We start from the raw sequence: 16,023 nt of genomic DNA, 5'->3' as shown, positions 1-16,023 counted from the left end.
AGTGGACTAAGGGATGTGTATTCAGTATATAATGTCAAATACTTATTAAAAATTGTTTTTTTTTTATATTAATGTAGCTCTTTTAATTTAAAATAAAACTAAATATTATTAACTAATATTACATTTTTTCATTGATGAATGCTGCGAACCAAACCGAGAACCGGCAGTTTAATAATTCAAACTCTGGTTTAAGCAGTTATATTTAAATGATTGTTGCTTGTCACATTGGCGGACGTAAATATACACTTGAATTGAAAATAATCACCCATATCTATAAAAGTAATTAAACATGACTGAAACTGATGCAGCAGCAGATCCAGTTGATATACCCGTAACTTTTTTACCCTACCTGGAGAAATATAGGCTTTACAAGTTATTCAAGGTAACCAACGGAACCCAGGTCCATAAGGCCGTACAATAAATTCAGTTCTACACACTGATATAGTGTTACATTAACATAGACTTACCAAGGACTTACCTATAGCATCCTATGAACATACATTTTTGTATCAATATAGCTCCATCCAAGATCCAAATTATAAACTACAACGTTCCCCAAATGTTTTTAGGACATGATGCAAGACTTGATAGTGAACATGCCAAGGGACCCCCTGAAGCACATGAAGAATTTCCTCAGAAACCGCGAGGGCTCGGACGCCATCAAGCTGATGTTATTGGTATCACCGGAACTGAATTTTGGTAAGACTTATCCTATGTTAGAGAACGTACCCATAGCTAGTACGTTCTGTGGAAGACCCCCCATATTCCAAATAGCACGCTTGGTCACAGGGGCGGGGGACGGGGCTTAGGTTTACGTCACGGTCAATATCCCCTTGGAAAAGTTTGCGATTTAATCATGTACCCAATACAAACTGAGTGGAGTGGAGCGGTGGCGTCCATATTTTTGAACAAATGTAAACGTGTGCGGTTCGACTCAGCGCTCAAATCCCTTGAGCGCTCAACGTACTACAGCAACTCTGCGAACCTCGCCGAATGCGTTGCTGATCGCTCCCCACTGTGTAAAGCATCGTGGTGCGCCTCTTCCAAGGTCCTACATCCAACATCATATTCGAAATATTCCTGGATGCCCCCACCTAAGCTACCACCTTTAGAAATATTTGTTCACAGATGTATCAAGCGTTGTTAAGGGAATGATAAAAGACTTTGGATTCTTCGTGATTACCAGGCGGACTATTTTAGACCACTACGAGAAGGTAAAATCTGCCAGGGGTTCCAAATAAATGATTGGCCGTATCTACGGAGCCAATTTGGCTCACTTTTGTGAGAAACCTACAGGCTGCAGGTTATGAGCTTATGTAGATATTTGATACAAGATGGTAACTTGCACAGAATAAGGGTCGGTTGCACCAAACCGTCTGTCACCATTAAAGAGGTCGCTAATTTTTATTGTATGGGAAGTTTCATAGTTCTCCGCTGAGTGATGTTGATCAGTCTGTCAAGTGGTTGGTGCGACTGGTCTTTTTTTTTTTTAATAATTATGAATGGGCTTACTCATGGCCACAGACTAGCCGAGGCGCAGACGTGGCCTACGATGGAGCGAGCTCGCCCAGAAGGTGCCTGTTCACTCTTGATTTGAAGGTTGCCACGTAACGCCAGCTCGCCCAATAAGGAGTTACCTATCCCCGAGGCGGCACATTGAAGGGAACCTGAGTTACCTGAGGCGCTACCGCAAAAACGAAATTTCTCTATCTACCTCTCTATCGGTCGAACATGCAGGAGCTATTTAGATTTTTATTTTCCTGGTAGGGCCTCTGAGTCGATGGAATTGTAAATTGATTGTAGATAAATGTCGTGAAAGATCGGCTAGGTCAGTGCTCCTGTAGTATAGTAATTACTCGACTAATTAGTAATAGAGAACGAGTACCTACAACCATAATGCTCTTTTGTAGCACGACGATTTTAAGCCAGGGTGCGTGGACACGGCTTTGATGTCGGAGGTGACGAAAGCGATCACCTTTCGAGATGAGGTGATCCAAAACGGATGGCTCATGTACGGTAAGTACCTATATAGGGTGGCTAAAAATTAATTACATTCCCGTTGCCAGGGAGGTTTTGGGATTATACTGAGCAACTTTTACAAACATGATCGGTTGAGCCGTTATTGATTAGTTGTTGCAAAATCTTCCCTTCGTAATAAAAGTGCCGCTAAGCTTTTCCATTGTTATACACAGTGACAACCGTCTAGCTACGGAACCCTACACTGAGTAGTCCAAAACTACGTTACGTACGTTACGTTCCAGACCATCCCTGCACGCTCCGCGAGGCCCGCTGCCTGCAGCAGGACGGCGTGATCCCCACCGTGGCGCTGGCGATCATGCCCACGCCGCCCGTGGCCCCCCCCACGATCAACAACCGCACTAAGTCGAGGAACTTCTTTCAGCAGGAATTTCAGGCCCTGATATATGCGTATAAAGCGTCGCTTAAGGTCCTGGACAGACTTTTCTATTATTTAGGCACAATTGCATTGATAATTTAATACTGACGAGCATAGGGCGTCAACCTTCTTCGGAGTCTGTAAATGGGGTGCCTGTATATAGGTTTCCAAGTGGGCCTTTTAAACAGTGTGCACGGATGTAGAGGTTCTGTATGTTTAAAACGTTGATGAATTGATGATACAAATGTCAAGCAAAGAACAACTTTTTGCTGCAAGTTTCTATGCAGGGGGGGGGGGGGGGGGTCACCTCTCTGTGCAGCCGAATGTAGTTACATGTAATAGCGAAAACAATACAAAAATTGACAGAGAGCAAATTAAGTAACCTGGGGCCTATTGCATAATAAAATACAAGCTTATAATATTGTAACTAGTTAATGTAGATAATATTAGCTAATAATCCTTTACCTAACATTCGGGAACAGGGACAACTTTGTTCTTCTGCGTGTGTATGTCCTGTATCAAACCCTGGCTCGCGTGAGGCCCGCAGCAAGACAACGTAAAAAAAGTAGGGAACCCAATTTTTTAGGCTTGGGCTTCATTATTACAGGAAGTCCACATCGATCCGTCAGATTCTACCGACACTATATCCAGCAAGTGCTTCAACGCGCTCCGGGCGAGCGCCGCGGGCGCCCAGGGCCCCAACCAAGGGTTCCACGCTACGGGCGCTCCGGGGGCCTACCGCGTGGCGCTGATTGGGCCTCGGGGCGCTGGCAGGAAGACGCAGGCTGCGCTCTTGGCTAAGCACTTCGGTTTAGTCTGTTGTAAGTCATCATTATCGCATCAAGACGTTATTAGCTGGACATATGTAAGCTGCTTTCAAATTCTGCTCAGCGACTGGTCGTGACTAACTTTTTCTGTTTACACCTGAGTATATTTTGATAATATATTATGTGTATACACATAAAATAACACAATAAAATATGGAATATAATAAATATTCTGCAATACCTATGCACATCTGAGGGCTTACCCGCGAACCACATTCGACGTGTTGCCTCACTGTCATAGTTACGTACGAATTTGCAAGTGCGACAGAGAGGCAACACATCGAACGCGGTTCGCGGTAGGCCCTCTGTGTGGTCAAGGAATTTTAATTTTAGTACCAATACCATATCGCACTTTGTCACAATAACAATAGTATGAGGTCCCTAGTGACTTTTATATTGATTGTCACTATAACCATAAGGTATACGAAATGATACTGAAAATAAATTCTTTGACTAAGCTTTACAGCTTAGCTTTTGGATTTACATCCAACAACCTCCTCAACCTATTAGCAACATTGTAAAAAACTTCCCAGTAAACTTTCGGAAGCTGTTCGCCGAGGCGTCCACCCGCGATGACGACATTGGAAAGCGGCTGCGCCAGTACGGACCCAGCGTGGAAATGAAAGCGCAGATCGTGCGCAGGCGTCTACTGGAGAAGGTAACAGTATTGTATGATAAACGTCTCTTTATTTGGACCCAGTGGTTGACTGGTAGAGAAAGCCGCAGTGATTATATTCTCTTTGTATCGGAGCGGCGCTTAATACAAATATCTGAACACGCACTCTAGGTATGGTCAGGGCGTTAGAGTGCTTGTTCAGATATTGTGAACACCTTGGCCGCTCCGGCGACTGTACGCGTGGTGGTTATTGATCTTTGTGTTCACCAGGATTGCATAGAATACGGCTACGTCATAACCGGCTTTCCAACTTCGGGGGCCGAATTTGAGCTGTTTGACAATATGGAGACCCCTCCCAATCGGTTATAGTCCTTACAGTTATTTTAATTATGTTGTAGCATAGCACCAGTTAGCTACTACTCTTGTAGATACGGGTAGTTGAGTTTGAGCATAAAAGTATATAGGTATATTATAGTAAAGTTAAAAGTACAGTAATTATATACCTACGTCTTTCTCAAGAATCTAGACGAGTCTGTATCTGGCAGTGACTGACTTTCTAGTTTTATTATTGTAACAAACATATATATATATATATCTGATCACTGTTGCCGCCCGACTCTCCGACTTAAACGTAAGTAGGTTGCAAGTACCCAAGCACAAAGAATTGTACCTGCTGTGATGAAACTGTTATTTGTACGTAAATGCTACGAAGCGTTTTTTGGTCGAAGTTTTTGTAATCAGTCTAAAGAATAGCGGTTCGGAAGATTTTGGCAATCATTTTTTGTGCCAAAAAATTTACTTTAGTAACTTTTACATTCTTTTTAGGGATCCGTAGCCAAAATAACAAAAACTGAACCCTGATAAATATTAGTTTCGCCATGTCCAGTACGTTCGTTCGTCCGTCTGTCTGTCCGTAAATATTCTAGTACTGTTAGACAAGGTAGTGGAATTCTCATTTACATAAGAATTTATTGCAGCATAATCTTCATGAACGCCGATTTGGAAACATGCAAGAATCGTATCCTGGCGCGCGGCGTGGATTGGTGCACCGGCAAACCGACCGTACGCGGCGCTCCGCGCTCTCTGCCTCATCCAAGGGACTCGAAAGAAGTTGTCGAGGCTGAGGTGATAACAGAAATAATATATTCTTGGAACAACATTGCCGTGCCGGGCGTGAACCAATCTAGTCGCGGGACAACAATACATGCGCGTGCGATAGAAACAGGAAATGGCGGTCCTTACTTTAACAATGTAATAATGTATTTTTCTACGTCCCGCTCTTTTCGCAGGGGCCTAAAAATACTTACTTACTCCTCTGGCGCAGCCACACAGCGACCCAAAGTGTGTCTTTTAGCCTCCAACTCGACTGCTCGCTACTGATCAGCATCCACCACATCCGGTCATCGCTACCTAGGTCGACTGACCGGGCGGCGTGCTGTCCGTTTTCCCTCAAACGCTCTTTTCACCACCCGCCTCCCATTCGCTCAAGATGGCCAAGCCACCGAAGGCTTTGCGCCTTTGTCACACCAATGATATTTGGTTTAGCAACTAGTTAAACATTTGTTTTGTTTGTATAGCTTGACTTCTACTTCTCTGATGGCGTGGCCGAGATGCGGGCTGCCGCTGGACTGAGTGCCTGGGAGATCGACTCCAACCAAACAATTGGTAATCTCTCTCGTCATTTTAAATTTAGAATTATGAATTCTAACTTTCTTTACCTGTGTGTGTAATGCCATTCTTAGTTTTCGACGCCGTGTCAAACACAAAAGCTGTATCTCAGATCAGACTTGTAGGAATTTTGCGTCCGTACTTTAACTCCCTGTATCCGAAGATGCACTTTAGCGCCTTGATAATAGAAATTTTGTTCAGATATTTGTGTACACCTTGCACTGTGCTCATATATGACGAAAAACGCAATAAGCCTCGTTTTATTCCTAGATCAAGTGCAGACGAAGCTTCAGGCGGCTATCATGGCGGCTCCGTCCTGCGACATCAAGTTTAATCAAGCCGGCGTGGGCCTGGAGAATGCTCGCATCGATAAACCCTTATCCAGGCCGCACCAATTAACACGGTTTTCCCAAATGTCCTAACATATTTCAATTTATTCAGCTTTGAAGACAAGTCACATCTCCCGAAATCCAATCTTATTTGTACCTTAAATAGGATTAGGTACTAAGGTTGAAATTTTACTGGCCTGTGCCATATTGCAACAACGGTCCTCATCACGCCCAAAATGCTGCGCTCAATAGCCCGTTGTCATACCTTCAACTTGGACTTTGACCATGTTTGAGCACCATACATATGTTAGGCACTGGTCCCACCGCGAGCTAGTAAGCTAGCTCGCCGATAGCTCATAGTTTACTAGCTCGCGGTGGGACCAGTGCCTTAGGACGGGCAGGATACACACGTCGACGAGGTTTCGCTTCAGTGACAATGGAGGCTAATACATTTCATCAGCTCTTTCATGGACCAGTAGCTGTTCCAGGCGTTTTCGACACGGCGCTCGATTTCTTTGTCTTGCCTGTTGCTGAAAGGGACTAACTGGCCCAAGTAAATATACTCGTCAACATAGATACTCTGCCTGTCTACAGACTGTAATCGTACGTTTCTTGCTGTTGGTCATCACTTGAAGGCTTGCGTTGCTCAGTTCTTGGAGCATTAGGTACCTAAGTTCTGCAGCGGAGTGGGCAAAAAGAATGATGTCATCGACGAAGCGGAGATTTGATTGCAACAATTAATCCCCTTATTCAAGCCTCATTTAGTTAATTTTTGTTTTATCTTTCTTTTTCACTTTCTTCGTAAATATGTATAGTTTTATTCTGGTTTTATGTAGTAGCGTGCGAGTGAAGTTTTCATATGACGAATACATAATGAGGATGAGTAACATAAATAAGGTATTTAGAAATAAAAAATATAAAATACATAAAAAATGTTTTTATTATGTAACTCCCTCCTTCAATTTGAAATTAACTTCTACATAATTAACTTGCTAATTATACCTAAAGAGGATGCAGTCTCACAATAATTACATACAATACAGACAATGAGGTCGCCCCCGGGCGGTATGTCCACGGAATATAGGTGAAAACAGGCCCCAACCGGTAAATCATCAAGCCTGGCAGTAATCCCACAAGTGTCAAGAAAATGTCACGACTAAGAACAGAAATGCCATAACTAACAACAGAAATGCCACAACTGCCAATACTTGAAGTAAATATTTTTTTACAATCGTCTAATCGTTGGGACTATGAAAATACTAACGGTTACTATCGAGAGCATTAAAATTTGTATTTAACATTTAACACTATTAAGCCTATTATGTTAATATATTTTTAATTTTATATTTGTATTAAGATTGGCTTTATTGAATACATTAACTGTAGACACACTTAACCTGAGGCAGCGGCACACTGGCGTCTACCGGCTCCATCTCTGTCTAACAGATCTAATGCGAAAGGGACGCTGATCGACGCAGCGAGCCACCACCCGAGAGACTTGGTTGTCCATTACTTGTACCCCTTTATAACAAAATCTAAATTTTTAACGTCCGGAGACATCAATTCATTAAAAAAATAACATTCGTATAAAAAAACGAAGAGAATTTGTTAAAAAGGGATCACAAATGAGCATAAGTCCCTTATCAAGGAACTTACGCCCCTGTCTAACAAGTAACAGAGAGCAGAATTGAAAAAATCTAATAAAAATGCATTTACGAGGCAGCCACCGGCTTGATCGCTAGATTTAAAACGCCGTCGACTAGCCCCCACACGCCCAAACACCCAAACCTAAACGCGCAAGTTTAAATTAAGAATAAATTCTTCACCTAAACGCGCGCGTCGAGGCCCCCGTACACACAATAAATATCCACTACACGCTGTTTTGATACGGGTTATTCACATATTGTACTGTTTATAATCCGTATAGACAGGAGATCACAAAAGACCTGTGCCGGCTCTGAAGAATTTGAATTTATCTAGTTTTACAGTTCATCAACATTCAGATCCGGTTCATCCAAGCTTGGCAGTCTCCGTCCATGCAGGCCTTGTGGTTACAACTCATCCTTGAAGTCTTCGTCCTCTCCAGCTCCAGGGGGTGGTACTCCACCAGTTCCCTGGTACAGCTTGGCGATGATAGGTTGGACAACATCTTCTAGGCTCTTCTTCTGCTTCTTGTATTCCTCGGCGTCTGTGTCTTGGTTGTCTTCGAGCCATTTGATTGCTGCATCAATGGCCTCCTCCATCTTGCTCTTCTCATCGTCCGATACCTGTTGACAATAGAAAGGAGGGGTTAGTTGTGTTGGTAATATTTTGTGACTAGAAAAAACAGTGACTGTTCATATAACTTCAAACATGTCAGTATTGGAAGTTGTGGCATTTTTGTTAGTAATGGCATTCCTGACTTATTGCCTTATGTGATAAATGCAGGTGGCATTTTCAGAATTTCAATAATAAAACAGTTAAAATTTAAAGAGAACAATAATCTAGTTAAAATTATAAATTTGTATAAGATACCCACCTTAGCACCAAGCTTCTCCTTGTCCTGGAGCTGGTTCTTGATGGAGTAGGCGTAGCTCTCGAGCTCGTTCCTGGCCTCCACGCGCTCCTTCAGCTTCTTGTCGTCGTCGGCGAACTTCTCCGCGTCCTTGATCATCCGCTCGATGTCCTCCGGCGTCAGCCTGTTCTGATCGTTGGTGATCACGATCTTCTCCCGGTTTCCTGTGCCCTTATCCTCAGCGGACACTTGCAGGATACCGTTGGCGTCGATTTCGAAGGTGACCTCGATTTGTGGGATACCGCGAGGCGCGGGAGGAATGCCGGTAAGATCGAACTTTCCGAGGAGATGGTTGTCCTTGGTCATTGGGCGTTCACCTTCGTAGACCTGGATGGTGACGGTGTGCTGGTTGTCGCTGGCGGTAGAGAAGATCTGGGACTTTTTGGTAGGGATGACGGTGTTTCTGGGGATGAGCTTGGTCATGACGCCTCCGACGGTCTCGATACCCATGGTAAGAGGATTGACGTCAAGAAGTACGATAGCGTCAGTGTCTTGTTCTCCGCTGAGGACTCCGGCTTGGACGGCGGCACCGTACGCTACAGCCTCGTCGGGGTTGATGCCTCGGGAAGGCTCCTTGCCGTTGAAGAATTCCTTGACCAGCTGTTGGACCTTGGGGATACGGGTGGAACCTCCGACCAGCACGATCTCGTCGACGTCCTTCTTGTTCATGTCGGCGTCTTCCAACACTTTCTGGACGGGCTTGAGGGTAGACCTGAAGAGGTCCATGTTCAGCTCCTCGAACTTGGCACGAGTCAGGGTCTCGGAGAAGTCTTCACCCTCGAAGAAGGATTCGATTTCGATCTTGACCTGGTGGCTGGAAGACAAGGCGCGCTTGGCCTTCTCTACTTCACGACGGAGCTTCTGCACGGCACGGTTGTCCTTCCTGATGTCCTTACCCTTCTTCTTCTTGTACAGCTTGATGAAGTGCTCCATGACGCGCTGATCGAAGTCCTCACCTCCAAGATGGGTGTCTCCATTAGTGGCCACGACTTCGAATACTCCGTTATCGATGGTAAGGAGAGACACGTCGAAGGTACCGCCACCAAGATCGAATACGAGGACGTTCTTCTCTCCCTCCCTCTTGTCGAGACCGTAGGCGATGGCGGCGGCGGTGGGCTCGTTGATGATCCTCATGACGTTGAGGCCGGCGATGACACCAGCGTCCTTAGTGGCTTGACGCTGAGCGTCGTTGAAGTAGGCAGGTACAGTAACGACGGCATGAGTGACCTTCTTGCCCAAGTACGCCTCGGCGGTTTCCTTCATCTTGGTGAGGACCATGGCGGAGATTTCTTCGGGAGCGAAGATCTTGTCGCCCTGGGCGGTCATGACGGAGACGTGGGGTTTGCTGTTCTTTTCTACGACCTTGAAGGGGAAGAATTTGACGTCGTGTTGTACAGTGGTGTCGCTCCATTCCCTACCGATGAGACGCTTGGCGTCGAAGACGGTGTTCTCGGGGTTAGTGGTCAGCTGATTCTTGGCGGCGTCACCAATGAGACGCTCGCCGTCCTGGGTGAAGGCCACGTATGAGGGAGTGATACGGTTACCCTGGTCGTTGGCGATGATTTCCACGCGGCCATTCTTGTACACACCGACGCTGTGGACAAAAAGATTGATTCGTTAGCCTCACCTGACTACATAATAAACTTATTTTAATGAAACTTTGCATGTAAAAATCCGTGGTTAGTGGACTTTCGGATTTTTATAACGATTAATGACAAAACACGTGGGAGAACTAGATTGAACAATTTTGACTAGTAGATATTTTTAGTGAAAGACAGTTTTTATAATCATGAGTCATGACTAGGATAAAATTCCAATGATTTAGTCTTTTGCAAAACAGACTTGGGTTTTATTTGGCTTTATTGTTGTTTTAAAAACACTTTCAAAGCAAAGGATTGAAAATTTAGCTATTTTTAGTTACAAGTGAGTTTTTTATCATGTTATTTGATATAAATTTATAAGACTGATAAGAAAATTACTATCATAATCAACCAGAAAGTTCGAGTACCATCTCTATCACTACTCATTCCCAGTAGTGGGAGTAATTTGATTGATATGGTGATGAAGCATTTTTGTTAATACTACTTAGTATAACATTATCATAAACTAGATTTATTTTCATAGTTGTTCACTTTGGCAGTGAGTTTGGAAGTTCTATTTTTATTAGAGATGGGCCGAATATTCAGTAATTATTCGGTATTCATCCCGAAAACGAACATTCAAAAACATGCTGTTTTTGAATGTTCGTTTTCGGGTCAAGAGCCGAATATTCAGCAAATATTTTTTTATTATGTTTGTCTGGTCGTGACACTGTAAAATGTAAGCTCCTCCAGTACTTATTAAGTGCTCTCTACCAGGTTACGTCTTCTCGTTGTCATTAATATACACGTTGAATCTGTTTTGTTTGTTGAACATTTGTTTGAAAGTCCCTTGATGTTTGACCTGTTTATTTTTAGGAAATTTCGTAAGAAACGGTTAATCTTAAGCTGCTAATGTAGGTAATTGTAGTGTTTTCAAATGATTTTTTACTTTTATCAGTATGTTACAGATGAACTGAATAGTTTGTCTACGGTTTGGTAAGACTTGAATTGAACATTCAATTTATTGAATGTGAACATGAAAGATATAAATGAAAATGCTTGATACAACAAAACAAACAAATTTCCCTGTAAATGGAGAAAAGCATGTGTGTCTCTTCAAATAAATATGACAAAAAATTAATCAAATGAACAGCATATCGATAAGTTATGTCCCTATAGGCTTACCTACAATTTCTAGACTGTACCTACTACCTAGTCAACCTAATCTTTTCCTATTAGGCATAAAACAGTTAATTTCCAAGATTGATGACCTCACACATAACATAACTGTTGCTATGCAAATAACGTGACACAATTTAAATAATTGTTTGCTGAATAAACAGAAGTCTCCGCAAAAATAACTGCCTACTTTACCAAAAAAATATTGGTGTAAAGAAATTTTTAGTTTAAATGCCTAGTCTGCATTGCAAAACATGGAATTTTGGGGTGTTGATTGTTCAGATTTTCTAAAATTTGTCTGAAAAGGAGCTAAATGCTGGATACTTTTTGTGTTGGAGAAAATTTTACTTTTGAAACAAATATATTGGACTGATAAAAGAGTTCAGAGACAAAATAAATAGGATTTAACCCTATGCAACCAGGTTTTCTATTAGTTTTCAATTGGCATATTATACTTTTAAGATAAATTCATTAAAATGAATTTAGTTAGAAGTATTTCCACAGCTCAGATTCTTATTACTGTTTGCTGAGGTGTCAGAATTAATGTAAATAAATAATTAACACTTTGACTACCGAGAACCCTCCTGGTAGGCACTCGTAATGTTTGCTCAGTTGCCGGACAACCCGCCCAGCGGGTTGTTTTGTACGCAGATATAGACGACCAGTTTCTGGGGTAGAGCGCCGTTTTTAGCCCGGTTGCGAAAGTGTTAAGCAAAAGCATGAAACACTGTCAATAAAATTTAAACATTCTATCAAAATGAAAAGTCAGTTCATTTAAATGAGAATTGTAAATTGTAGAGGATGGATTCCTTTTCCCTAAACTACCAAAGCATATCCTCAGTTAAGTTGAGACCTGCATGCATATTTTTAAATAACTGTTCTAAACAGAATTCACAAGAGGCTTTGCCGTGTTGAGATGGAGATAATGTAACATTGTTACAGAAAACATTTGATTTTAGATTGATAATTGCTGAAAATAGAACAATTTTGCTTTGCATTATTCTACATTATCTTCAATGTTGCGCTTAAATTGGATCTAACCTTAGACCTGCTTCAAAGGGACTACAGTTAAAGAAGTACCACATCATCTATAGGAAACATAACCTAATAATTACAATGAAGATTTTAGAAAAACTTACCATGAATATGTGGTTCCCAAGTCAATACCGATGACTGTGCCGATGTCCTTATCCTTTTCTTTTTTGTCGTCGGCACCAACTGCCGCCACGACGCACGCTAACGCCAGTAAACTCCACCGCATTGTTGCACCTATATTAACTGAAATAATGAAAAGAAAAACTTTTAATGAACTTCTTGAACTAAAAAAACTTAGAGAAAGCACCAGTTGTCTTTGGATATCAGTCAACGCGGTGTACGTGGTATCTACGGGTGGACACGTCACTCCCTAACTAGAGTGCCGACTACTGACCGAACTGATTTTGCGACCGGCGAAGACTTTAGAAAGGGAAAGCCGGTACAATAAGCGATGGTAACGGGATAAAATTTGATAACGGTACAAGTATACGCCTACGACTAAGTAGGACAGTGCGCCGGCCTGCCTCGCGCATCGAGAATTTTCTCTACGTATGCTAATCGAAATCTCATTGAATTCCAGACAAATTCTAATAAGATCTCATTTATTTGACACCACAATGCTGAAATAATTAATATATGGAACTAAATCTCATTCAATAACTGAAATATTGCCACAAAGACAGGTTATAATTAACGCAAGCTAAAAAGTCTCTGGAATTTGACAATGAAAGTTATAATTTAGAGAAATTAATGATGAAAATCACTTACCGATTTAATTATACGACTAAAGTAAAGTTGTAATTCAGATAATAAGTAATTCACAGCCACGACAGCACTGGAATGAGTAACTTGCTTCTACAGTAACGATATTCTGTGATCCTTTGCTTTCGATTTTCCAGAGTGAACTGAAGTTTCACACGCCGCCGCCGCTATTATTTAGCGCTAGCGTTGATCGTGGGCGAACGTGATTGGTCCACCAAATCATGACGTATTTGATGCTCGCACACGATTGGGCCAAGTGTACATATCTGGCTCAACGTGATTGGCCCACGTTTATAACTGGCATAGAAAAGTTACTTTCTTTGGCGTAATTTTTAAATTTTGTTACTCATACTAGTTTCTCAACAATTTCTCAATGTTAACGAGTGAAATATTTCTAGATATGACTAGAATTTTCTCAAATGTGTAAGTGAGTATTGTATTCTTCGGCGTCGTGTTATAATAATAATATATTATCTTTGATGTTCTGTTGATGTGTGTCAAAATGTGCTGATACATTTCTAATATCTGTGAATATAAAATGGAACTGTCACACCAACCATCACCAACCATGAACGCTGAGAGTAAACCTATGGAGTAAACACACCTAAATACTAAAGTAAAAGCGCTACATTTCAGAAAATGAGAAAAAGATAAATTATCAGTTTCACATTTTGTTTAATGGAGCACGACGGTCCTATACCCCGACGCTGTGGTCGCCCCTGTGAGGTGCGAATTTCTATTCATTATAATAACACTAGTTATTTGTATGAAGGGTAGAGGCCCCTCTACCCTTCCTAAGGAGGGTAGGTATGGAGGGCAGATTCTAGTGACAAATAACTACATATTTATTTGTTACTAGAATCTGTCCGCTAAGTACTTCATACGCGCATTCAATGAGTATCCTACCTGCTCTAAGAGAGGTTTTTACCAAACGAACAATTTCACTTGTTGCGCGAGGCTCGTTGGTTCAGGGCGTGATTTAATTCCAATAACTTTGAAACACTTTAAGTAAAGCTGTGAGAGATCCCTTTATTTGGGTTGCTAAGTGGAGTGACTACATGTACATGCCCCTTTTAAGTCATAGCATACAGCGCCCTCTATAGTTTTTTCGAGACAATGGAGTTAAGCACTAACGTGGAGATATCAAAATTTCAAAATTCTCGAATTAAAACCGCAGCAGTCCCAAACAGGGAATACCTGTAATTTTACTGTCGGAAATTGCCATAGTAGGTACCTATAAGTGTTTGCTATTACAAAAATGTAGGCGCATATTTAAGTTTAGTACTTATTGTGTTGAACTTTTTTATTGAACTCAATAAAATCTGGATAGTTTCAATCGTATCTGTTTTACATTTTTACCCGAGTTGTTTGTAGGTCTACCTACGTTTATGTCTCGCGTGTTCCAGTACAGCGTCGAAATTTTACGTACTTGATCAATATACCGTATAGGTAGTTATGTATAAAATAAGTATAGTATAAGGCAAATATTTCTAAAAAAGTACGTGGTCAAGTCAATATGATTTCGAGTGCCTAATATAATGATGAACTATATTCGTCTTAGTAAATACGACTTAATTATTTAATTCAACAGAAGAACAAGAACGCAGTAGATCGGTTTCGAAATATACACGAGCGTCATTCTCCGCAGTTCAACACGGTGCACCCAGAGGAGACCAACCAGAACAGTCCTTCTCTTGCCAATGAGCTTAGCAAGAGACGCTCGCTACAAAACCCCGATATGGAGAGTCATCATAAGTGACTCTATGCCTTTTAAAATAAGGTCTGATTTCGAAATGAGCCAGCCGGGTGCATCCAGTGAAGACCAACTATTCACTTACCAATGAGCTGAGCAAGAGACGCTCGCTACAAAACCCCTATATGGAGAGTTATCATAAGTGATTCTTATGCCATTTAAAATAAGGTCTTATTTCCAAATGAGCCAGCCGGGTGCATCCAGAGAAGACCAACCATTCGCTTACCAATGAGCTGAGCAAGAGACGCTCGCTACAGAACCCCGATATGGACAGTCATCATAAATGATTCTTATGCCTTTTAAAATAAGGTCTAATAACCAAATGAGCCAGCCGGGTGGATCCAGAGAAGACCAACCATTCGCTTACAAATGAGCTCAGCAAGAGACGCTTCCTGCAGAAACCCTATATGGAGAGTTATCATAATTGATTCTTATGACTTTTAAAATAAGGTCTAATTTACAAGGAGCCTCATTGCCCACAGTCCAATAGGTGAATCCAGAGAAGATCAATCAGACCAGTCCTCGCTTACGAAGTAAGGTTGATTAAAATAAAATAGTCAATACTAAGTCCTATAACCAATTAATCAGTCAGAAAAAGTATTTAGACACCGGGGTCGAACGTGAGATAGAGTATGTAATAATACCACTTATCTCTATGACCGATAAGTGAAACACCTACACGAATAGTTATGAAAGGAATTAAGACAATCGTAAAGCTAAGGAGTACAACGCCTTTTATCAATAAACATAATTTAAAGGCATATGCGTGTCAGTAATTATGCAAAATTGAACCCTATCTCTTTGAAATAAAGTTCAAAATCGGATGGGCAATATATGGATCTGCTTTATAAAGGCTTAAAAGAGTTAACAGCCACGTAAGGCTGATATACATTGTTTTTACAGATGTTTGGACGAACAATCTAGAATGTTACCTACCGGTAAAGTTCGATTCGAGCACAAGAGCAGAATGAACGATGAACATATCGTCGGGTGACAAACAAAAGTCACTAAGTGTACTATCAAAAAATTAAAGTAACAATGCACTTTATTAAACTTGTAACACGGTTTATTGTCCAATAATTTCAATGGTGTCAGTTAGTGACTTTTGCTTGTCATCCGACGATATTACTATCAATTTGTGACGTACGCTTTTATTGCTGTACTTCTTTTCCTATGCAAGGCTGTACACACTCGGTGAGAGCCTCTCGCCGAGACCCTCTGCACCGCTCCGATCCAATCGGACCGGAATTTAAGGGCCCCCCCACATCTGGCGTCTTTCGAGCGTCGGCGTCTGTCGGCGTCGGTCCAGCGCTATGGAAAATGAC

General features: G+C 41.7%; 2 protein-coding genes across 2 annotated transcripts; one reads left to right on the top strand and one right to left on the bottom strand.

The window, feature by feature from the left end:
* The first annotated feature begins 190 nt into the window (after nucleotides 1-190).
* LOC134678541 (adenylate kinase 8-like) lies at nucleotides 191-6,019 on the top strand. Its single transcript, XM_063537126.1, has 11 exons — nucleotides 191-382; nucleotides 570-699; nucleotides 1,129-1,214; nucleotides 1,911-2,016; nucleotides 2,262-2,446; nucleotides 3,003-3,216; nucleotides 3,756-3,880; nucleotides 4,109-4,200; nucleotides 4,816-4,963; nucleotides 5,416-5,503; nucleotides 5,777-6,019. The coding sequence occupies exons 1-11, from the start codon at nucleotides 290-292 to the stop codon at nucleotides 5,926-5,928; spliced, it is 1,419 nt and encodes a 472-aa protein (XP_063393196.1). The 5' UTR covers nucleotides 191-289; the 3' UTR covers nucleotides 5,929-6,019.
* A 738-nt stretch (nucleotides 6,020-6,757) lies between these two features.
* Nucleotides 6,758-13,097, bottom strand: LOC134678391 (endoplasmic reticulum chaperone BiP). The gene is made up of 4 exons (XM_063536951.1): nucleotides 12,952-13,097; nucleotides 12,288-12,426; nucleotides 8,354-9,983; nucleotides 6,758-8,102 (listed from the first exon to the last, which is right to left on the bottom strand). The coding sequence occupies exons 2-4, from the start codon at nucleotides 12,407-12,409 to the stop codon at nucleotides 7,887-7,889; spliced, it is 1,968 nt and encodes a 655-aa protein (XP_063393021.1). The 5' UTR covers nucleotides 12,410-12,426; nucleotides 12,952-13,097; the 3' UTR covers nucleotides 6,758-7,886.
* Nucleotides 13,098-16,023: the final 2,926 nt, after the last annotated feature.

This window comes from Cydia fagiglandana, chromosome Z (assembly GCF_963556715.1).
Source record: "Cydia fagiglandana chromosome Z, ilCydFagi1.1, whole genome shotgun sequence".
NCBI lineage: Eukaryota > Metazoa > Arthropoda > Insecta > Lepidoptera > Tortricidae > Cydia > Cydia fagiglandana.
Note: the sequence above shows the minus strand (reverse complement) of the source record. Positions and strands in the feature narration are given on the sequence as shown.